The sequence below is a fragment of the Sinocyclocheilus rhinocerous genome, unplaced genomic scaffold (genome assembly GCF_001515625.1).
Source record: "Sinocyclocheilus rhinocerous isolate Xijiao unplaced genomic scaffold, SAMN03320098_v1.1 scaffold1334, whole genome shotgun sequence".
Classification (NCBI taxonomy): Eukaryota; Metazoa; Chordata; class Actinopteri; order Cypriniformes; family Cyprinidae; genus Sinocyclocheilus; species Sinocyclocheilus rhinocerous.
The window spans coordinates 996,346-1,006,172 of NW_015626864.1; the positions used below are offsets into that span (position 1 = coordinate 996,346).

The window sequence follows — 9,827 nt, forward strand, 5'->3', positions numbered from 1 at the left end:
TGGGGTTTGGGCTTATGGGTCTGTCACGTGATGAACGATCGACTCGAAAAACCCGAAGACTCGAGATGAACTAATCAATTCTCTTTCCGGCTCAGACTGCATAGGGTAAACTTATGGGCTGTCACGTGATGAACGAACGACTCGGAAAACTCGAAGACTGGAAACAGGTGAACTACTTGACTAATTCCAGTACAGAACCATAGACTGTGTACAGAACCTATAGGATGTTGCGCATGCGCGAATGAACGAATCACTCCCCGAGACGACTCGTTCTTCCCGAGTCACATTAAAGATACGTTCAAAATGAACGAATCGTTCAAGAACGACCCAACTGTAATAATGTAAAATATGTGAAAAATAATGTGTTTTTCGAACAACCTAGTATGAGAGCCTGTTCTAGTACACCCCCAAAACAAAATCAAGACTTTGTAAAAGAGCATAATATCTCTGCATAAAATCTCAAGTCCATTTGCATAAAATATCATTATTGGTCTAATTCACACTGTTTGTTATTTCTTAGTCTATGTCAGTTTTTCTTTTTTTTTCAGGTATAACAGGTATATAAAATAATTTTTTTTATCAGTGCAAGGGGCATTATAGGTTTGATCAAGGGAAAATATCAACTCTATAGCAAGCGATTCGACACAAACCAGTAATAAACAATTTTGCATCAGTCAATACAACACTGTGGTACGTTAAAACAGCAACCCCAGGAAACCTTGAGAACTTACAACCACTCGAAAGAAGATATGCTTTATGAACACACTTAAATGGTTTTCATGACATATTCAGCACATACTGTAAATACTTCTCCCCAAAACTCCAATGTCTTGTAATGCATCATACTGTCAAAGATATGACTGAGAGCAGCTTCTCACTGGTTTTTGGGTCAATAACCAGTAAATGGTGCAAATGTCGGCAATGTATTGTTCTCAGAAAGACATGTAAACGTGTAAAATGTCTGATAAATGCAACGACTGACAAGCTTTAGCAAAATGAGGCAGTGGTGGGGAAAGGCAATGACACTGATGTACCATGTGTGGTCAGACAAACACAGCATCGTAGACAGTACTGAGTCAGATGGAAATCTTCAAGACAGGTTACGAAATTGTGGGTAAAAAAAAATTTAAGTGACCCAACTCGATTAAAAGGAAGAAAACTGTTACAAGTATGAAATATTTGTATAATATAATGCATATGTATATACAAAATCCCACATTATTTTGCAATGAACTGTAGTTTAGTTTAGTAGTTACGTTTGTTTGAAAAACCTTTCATAGTTCAGTCAAATGCAAGCAAGCTTTAGCTCTACAAATGAAGACTTTCTTCAATATCAACCAAGAGCAACAGTCTTCACAAATGCTTCAGGAAGTTGCTTTAGATTTAGCACAAACCCATAAAATTCAGGATCAATTTAAGATGGCCTTAAAATGGTTAACAGTTGAAATGTGAAATGCAAATCAATATCATATAGTTGCTTGAGGGTATTTACGTAATGTACAAATCTAGGCTAACTCGTTGCTTGTAAGCGTCAAGTCAATAATAACTTCACAGTATATTTTGGACTTATAGATCTACTTTACATGAGAGAGGGGTTATCCTTGTGAACATATTTAAAAAAAAAAAAAAAAACTAACTAGATATGTCATAGCAGCAGTTGTTATTCTTTTCTTTACCCTTTTTTAAAGTTCTCTCTTTTCTGGAGACCCTGTAGTTTCAGCTTCATGCTGTTTTTCAGGATTGGCACAGAAGAATAGTATAAATTAAATAGTTTGGCCTCTGTATGCATGAAGTACATTAACATTATTTAAAAAAAACATAAAAGAAATAAACAATTAACATAAAAAACTTTTGGCAATGTTGACATAGATTTCTTTTGCAATGGATTTTTTTTCCATCCAAAAGTTTGATCACTCTTCTTTGTTTTGTATAAAACACACACAAATACATGGATGAGCTACGGTAATATTCATCTATGCATGTAACTATTAACATCCCTATTACGTTATATAATAAGACTTTGTTCATTCCTATTTTCTCTCCTTCGGCCTTCACCTCCCATTAAAGTGATTGTAGTGTCTGTTGCGTTTGAGATAAACATAAAAGGTGCACATCCTCTCCACAGGAACAAGACAGAGAAACGAAGAACGTCCAGGCTGAGAGAGGCACCAAATCTGCTGCTATCCTCTAAACAAACAGTAGAGATGGTCCCTCCGTTAGGCGCCAACTGAGCGTGACAAAGACAATCCCATGTTTTGACAGGATGCTGCAAACTTGTGTACCAGAAGGTGTGTATCCTGCTTGCTTTTTCTTTCCTCTGTCACCTCATTTCTAGCCAGATGGCTGTTGTATTGGAGAAGTTGGTATGCTCACAGGGACTGAGTGAGTGTCTGGTTAAATTAGAGGTAGTTTCAAGGCCACACTGTTTTCTTTGAAAAGAGAAAATGGCAAAAATGACCAAACTTTCTGGCACTCAAGAGAAGAGGACAGTTTGTGTGTGTATGTATGTTGGTATTTGTTATACAGAACTCCAAATTCAGTCCTGGGAAGAAATGCAATACGTTTAAGAATTGTGCAACAGACACACTGACAAAAAGAAAGTATAAGACAAAGAGACAGAGGCTGTGTCCGAAACTGAAGGCAGCTGCCATGCATTTGTTTAAAGGGACCACCAAACGTCCCATCTAATGAGCTAGAACAAATTCAAGTAAAGTTTAGACATAAACAAATATTTAGTGACTACAGAATGCGGTGTAGAAATGTAAACTCAAGCTTTTTAAAACATGAAAAAAGGGCATTTATGAATTATTGTATTTCTAATCTCTTTATCAGATGTCGTTTTTATCTCTAACCACCAAACTGAGTGCACAGGATTGTGGAGATATTATAAGTCGAACAATTGGAAGGCAAACACTGGATTTGGACATGTCTTGGTGCCCCCGTAGCTTCATTTACTGCCAGTTTTTCAAGTTTCGGACACAGCTTGAGTGAGAGCGAAGTATAGTATGAGAGTGTCGTGCTATGCATCGTTTTCCTGCCCTACCTCTGACAGCTTCTGGGTGAATGTACATAATCTCTCTCTCACGCTATATGTGACCCTGGACCACAAAACCAGTCTTAAGTCGCAGGGGTATATTTGTAGCAATAGCCAAAAATACATTGTATGGGTCAAAATTATTGATTTTTCTTTTATGCCAAAAATCATTAGCATATTAAGTAAAGATCATGTTCCATGAAGATATTTAGTAAATTTGCTACCGTACTATCCTAACAAACCATATACATCAATGGAAAGCTTATTTATTCAGCTTTCAGATGATGGATAAATCTCAATTTCGAGAAATTGACCCTTATGACTGGTTTTGTGGTCCAGGGTCACATATATCTGTGCATTATGTGCAGTCTATTCCTAAAGGACTCTGTCCATCCCGTCTCACCATTTCAAGCCATCTCAGTTCTCGAGTACTTCGGTGCACACCATGCCCGGGTAAAGCTGCTGCTGGTTAGGCAGAGGGTCTTGGCAGGGAGTTTGAATGGGGTTCCTTTCCTCGCCGTCGCTGTCCGTGCTGCCTTGACTGTCCAGACGAGGTGACGAATGGTGCGGATACAGGGAGGTTACAGGCAAGTGGCTCTGAAGAGGGTCCTCGTCCGAACTGAGGTAATCACCTTCTGCAGATGCTGGGCTTTCCAAACATAGGTCCTGATATACGCCTCCACCGCTATTCTGGAACTTGGAGGGCTGTCCACGTAGTCGCCTGATCTAAAATGTTTAAGAGAACGGAGTTGACAATCCCTATACTCTGGTAAATATTCTTACAAATGCACAGCTCTGCAGAAAAGACCATTTTTACTAATGATGGATCAGTGCCTGCCTAGTAGAAGGACCAGCATAAGCAAAACATAGTTAGTGCAGCCGATTGACCAAGTTAGTATAGCTGGTAGGCATTCAAAAAAAAACATTGCAATTTTTTTCTGCAAGGGCCTACAACAAGATTTTAAAAGGATAGTTCACCTAAAAATGAAAATTTGCTGTTTGCCCTGAGGACATCTAAGATGTAGGTGACTTCTTTTCTTTAGGAAAACAGTACGATTTTTAGCTGAAACCTGGTCCTTGGTGATTCATAAAATGCAAGTCAGAAAGAACCGGTTCAAAAGAATGATTTGTCCGCAAATCAGACATCAATCCAGACTGTTTGCCTGAGGCTATGGATTACAGGTAATAATATTGTAAATAATGTTCAGTTTCTTGCACAGACAGATTGTTTCACTTCATAAGACCTCAATGTATTGCCAGGAGCCACAGGTATTAATTTTGTGTTCCCTGATATGCTTTTTTGTATTCTCAAAGATGTGCAGGTGCTGACTTGCATTTTATGAATCACCAAGGACCACAGTTTCAGCTAAAAACTTAATTACTGTTCTACTGAAGAAAAAAAAGTCACCTACATCTTGGATGGCCTGAGGGTGAGTAAATGAACAGCACATTTTCATTTTTAGGTGAACTATCCCTTTAAAAAACATTTAAGTAAAAACTAACAAAATTGGCAAAAATTGATCATAAAACATAGACTCAATTTTGACCTGATAAAAAGATTAATTCTGAAAATGTTCATAACATGAGATTTATTTTCTGTAGGGTTGGGATTCGATTCCAAATAGAATTGAAGAGGACCTTTGCAATTGATTCCATCAAAGATACTCATTTATAGACTTTTCAGTTGTATAGAGCTAATCATTAATTTGCCTCTTGGATCGCTCGCTACTAGTGATGGGAAGTCTGAATTATTTCTGCAAACAAGTTCTTTCGGATGGTTTGTTTCAATGAATCGGTTCAAAAAAAGGACTGCAGCAATTTTTATGTGTCATGGTATGTAACATGAAACATTCAATGTGTGAACGCATATTGCTAATTATTACCTTTCATTTGCTTTAGTCAATTAGTTTTTTTTGGGGTCACTCTTTCAATCTGTGATTCTGCATGTTGAATAACATAGAACTGACAAATATTGATTAGCCCACATCTTGGATAAAGTTCCTAAAATGAAGTTTTGCAACTAAAACATAAAATACAGACATTGATGCACAAACGAAGATTTGTTCTAGATGTCTAAAGTATATAAAAAGAATAAACTGTAAGACTGGCTTGTTGTCTGGTTCTGCTGCTCACAATGGAAGGTTTTGAGCATCACTCTGTACTACATGAAGAGACAATAGATGCTGACAATAATAACAGAATACTAAGGAAGTTTAAAAAGAAGTAAGCATTCATATCATGTAGTCACAGTGAGCTTAGGTGAACATGTTCTTCCAATCTATAAAGAATAGAAAAAGAGCTGAAAACAACAGTAAGGAACTCCAGAGTCGATTCCAGAACCAGAAATCTGAATCGATTCAAAAATATCAAAGTCAACAGCCCTAATTTTCTAAGCATCAAATTTCTTTAGTTTTCTGTAGAATATAAACACTAACATTGAAGGAACACTTCAAACATTTATCCCGCTTAACCGTCCCTTTTTCCACTTAAATTGCTACAGTAATTCCACTAAACTGCTTGCAACAAGTTGTTATGTTTCCATAGCAACAAGTGGTGATCATTAATATGCGCTGATGTAGAATTTAAGCACTGAATATCAGAGAGATAAGAGCAAATTATAAACATGCACTGTGGTCGAGATCACTTTGTCAATCTTATTTTTGTGTTAAATATGCTGTGGTTTCTATTAAATTGATTAAGAGGTGTTTTTACTGAAACTTTGATGTTAGACAGATTACGTGCATATTTTGCCTGCAAAAAAAAAAAATAGTGGAAAAAGGTAAAAAAAAATTTTAATTAATTAATTCACAAATTATATGATAAAAGTTTGCACTGAAAGAAGCATGTTAAAGTAAGAATGCAAGATTTTTATTGGAATTAAGTGGTTTAATTTATTTATCAATTTTATTTACCTACAACTAACTACAAGGCTGTTTTTGATATTTAACTTTTGTGCTACCATTTGTATGTTTAAATCTGCATGTGTACTGGTGAATATGTTTCGCGACTATGGACGTGTGTGAATCATGTAGACTGTGGATTTTCTTGCGTGACAGAAATGGACCACAAATTTTTGCTCTCATTTCAGATCTTCCCTTCTGAGTCAGTGAGCATAAGTGAGTGTGTTTGCGTGTGTGTGTGTGTGTGTGTGTGTGTGTGTGTCCTAACATTCGTGAGAGCCTAAAACAGGTATTATGCTAAAATCTCAGATCTGAAACGTCATGGGTTTCCCAATAAGTGCTTTAGCAATTTGCGAGTGTGGGAGTGGGAGGGGCTGTGGTTAACCAATGGAAAAGCGTCCTGAGACAATCATCTACACAAGCCCCACCTCTCACTTCCTCTGTCTGGTTGATCTCGTTTCAGCCAAAACCACAGAGCAAAAAGTCAGTGCACAGCACTTCCGAATTAGGACATCACCGAGATTTTTAAAAGTATGGTTAATTAAACATTTACAAATCTTAACGAAAAACACATTCAGTGCTGAAATACTGAAAACTGCAAGATGTGCAATAGTGCACAAAGAATGAGATATATATACAGTATATATATATATATATATATATATATATATATATATAAATGTCTGTTCAATGTGTTTGTCTGCCATCATCATCTAACTGTATGTCTCTGAAAGATATAATTAGGGGGATTGTAAATATTGATATATGGATTGATAAATTGTGATTAATCATTTGATTAATTAACTTGCATATCATGTAAAATTTTTAGTAGTTGACAGCCCTAACAAACACAATATATCACAGAAACTGATATATCACAACTCCTAATAGTTTTTTGGTAAATGAAAAATAAGCTAGTTAGTACAAATATATATGACAACATTAAAACAGAGACATTTACCCCATATAAAATATTTACTAATAAAATATTAAATTTTTATTTAAAACATCAGTTATTTTATACTGTTGAAGTACAAAGTAAAAAAAAAAAGTCCTCTACAATTCACTATCATCTTGTGTTTTATTAGATTAGGAGCCTCTTTACGTTGTTGTTTTGTTTTGATCAAAGATGATCCAAAATCTTTGGCACTATCGAACATATGGTGACCTGACTTCGTAGCTAAATATGAGCCCATGTAAAACGCTGATGTAAAATCCGTCCTTTGAAAGCGCCCACAATGCATCTCAACTCAGTGATTACAGTAACCATGAAACTGGAGCATAATCACTTCACATTTGTATGTAAACACTGACACAAGCAAAGAAATCGAGCGAGAGGAAACGTGAGTGACGATGACAAAATCAAAACGCAAAGAGGGATGAAAACGAGAGATGAGAGACGGAGTGATGCATGAACAGAGAGGTGAAAGGGAGGGAAATAAATACAAGAGAAAGAGAATGTCAACACACTCTCACACCCCCCTGTCACGAAAGGTTTTTCTACAAATGAGCAAGATCATCACATGAAGTGCGTGAGATCGAGCTGTGACTGGGTGCGTGGGTAAGCACCACAGTATCAAACCATCAAAGCCATCTGTGTGTGTGAAGGCATATGGGGGGAATGGGGAAAAAGATTTTCGAGTGGTTTTTATTGTGGTTAGGGAGGGTCCCTAATGCCAAGAAAAGCTCTACAATACCACTTTAAAACTGTGTACGCAGGTAATCGCTAATAAGAACAGTGACAAAGTGCAGACAGGAAAATTTAGATTATAAAATATATAAAAAGCCATACTAACGGGCATAAATGACATTTTAAGAAGAGGATAAGCCAGGTTTGTGTAGTAACTTGGGATCATGGGATCACGTCTTTTTACCGAAAATAGTGTGGGTTGGACTTTTTTCTGATCGCATATGCAAAGATTGTGACAGATAGCAGCTGAACTTGCACACTAGTGTGTGTACGTGAGTGTTTGTTTGTGACAGCCTCACCTCATTCTTGAGTTCAGCGATCTGCTCTCTCAGTTGAGTTATATACTGTCTGGAGTCTGAGTGATTCAGCTGGCCTTGGATCAATCCCTCCTCTTTCTGCAGGCAATACATACACTTACATTTAATTATACTGATATAGTGGTTGGCAGAACTTTTATGAAGTTTTCTAAACATGTTAAACAGACACGGATAATGTCGCCTGTATTTCTCACCTGTATTTCTAGCTCGGCTATCTTTTGCCGGAGTTCAGCCATAGAGGCCATGCTGTCAGCTTCTCTTAGACGGACTGCCATCACCTCTTCTTTGCTCTGAAAGAAAGGTAGCAAAATTACTTTTAGAATTCAAAAGTATTTCTAAAAAAATTCTACATTCTAATTCATGCATTAATCTATAAACCCAAATTCGGTTGTAGTCTTAATATGTCTTTTAATTAGGGATGCACTGATATTAAAATTCTGCCTAATACCGATAAGGTGATAATTATTTGTCTATGTCCGATGTCTGATGAAAGATAAATGAAAGTGAAAGTGACGTGACATGTGGCCAAGTATGGTGACCCATACTCGGAATTAGTGCTCTGCATTTATCCCATCCAAAGTGCACACACACAGCAGTGAACACACCGTGAACACACCCGGAGCAGTGGGCAGCCATTTATGCTGCGGCGCCCGGGGAGCAGTTGGGGGTTCGGTGCCTTGCTCAAGGGCACCTCAGTCGTGGTATTAAAGGTGGGAGAGAGCGCTGTACATTCACTCCCCCCACCTACAATCCCTGCCGGTACGAGACTCGAACCCACAACCTTTGGGTTATGAGTCCGACTCTCTAACCATTAGGCCACGACTTCCCGACTTCCACGACTTTTCCACTTGCCATTTCCACGACTTAAATGGCATATATTAAACATTTTACACTATTTTGTCTAAATAAACAAAATGTAAAGCATGAAAAACTAAGGTCAATCATTTTAAATGCTACAAATTAATTTAGGCATCACAGCAATATAAAGTACAGTATGAAAACATGGATGTTTATTTTCTAATGTATGGGATTTTCTTATTAAATTGAAAATCCACACTGAAAGACCACACTGAAAAAAAAATGTCTTCACTTTGAAGTAGAAAAAAAGGAAACAGTATTTTCCTGTAAAGTCTCATGTTAGCCAATAACCGATATGGTATTGATACAGTATATGACATCCCATTTACTGTTTATCTCACTGAATATTCAGTTATCTGTTCTTCCTGTATTGTATGACTGTGAATGCACTGCACCTTGCAGTCAGACTCGGCCATCTTTCTTTTCATTTCGTTGAGCTGGCTTTGTAGTGTTTTGTTGTGGGAAAGAGCATTCTGCAGTCTCTCCTGCAGGCCAGCGCTCTCTTGCTCATGTCTGATAACTAGTTTACAGTTGATCTGGTTCTGTGGAAACAGAGAGAAACGTGTGAGAAGGTGAAGTTGTTTGGTTGCTAAACTTTATCTTAAATTTTGAGGAAAACAACAAACAAACTTAAGGGCAAACTTACAAATTCATCATGATTTATGCGTGAAAATATTAGGGGTGCGAATCGTCACTGGTTTCACGATTCGATTGAGATTATCATGTCAACGATTCAATTCAATTCGATATCACGTTGCATCACGATTTGTCACATCCTTAATTTTCAATATTAAGGCACATGGCTACATTTTCATATTCATTTTATACCAAATTATTATTCTTTTTTTTGCATTTTTATTAAATTATATAAGCAGGCTAATTTTTAAAACAATTACAAATTAATAATAAATCAAAACAATTGTTAAGAATTTAACCAACTAAATATAGCTTCAAAACATACAAGCAAATATAAAGTAATAAAGGGGGAAAAAGACAATTTTAAGTGATAAACAAAAAGTACTTTCAGT

At 36.8% G+C, this 9,827-nt stretch overlaps 1 protein-coding gene across 4 annotated transcripts in view; it reads right to left on the minus strand.

The window, feature by feature from the left end:
- Nucleotides 1-412: 412 nt before the first annotated feature.
- Nucleotides 413-9,827, minus strand: part of LOC107718810 (EVI5-like protein) — a 40,057-nt gene continuing 30,642 nt past the window's right edge. For 3 of the 4 annotated variants that reach the window (XM_016526045.1, XM_016526058.1, XM_016526036.1), the window contains 5 exons: nucleotides 9,195-9,341; nucleotides 8,136-8,231; nucleotides 7,924-8,019; nucleotides 3,438-3,760; nucleotides 413-2,542 (listed from right to left, as the gene is read on the minus strand). In XM_016526045.1, coding sequence (XP_016381531.1) covers nucleotides 3,452-3,760; nucleotides 7,924-8,019; nucleotides 8,136-8,231; nucleotides 9,195-9,341 — 648 coding nt within the window. In that variant the 3' untranslated portion in view covers nucleotides 413-2,542; nucleotides 3,438-3,451. The remainder of the gene's footprint in view (nucleotides 2,543-3,437; nucleotides 3,761-7,923; nucleotides 8,020-8,135; nucleotides 8,232-9,194; nucleotides 9,342-9,827) is intronic. The other variant, XM_016526053.1, reaches the window with a different exon arrangement.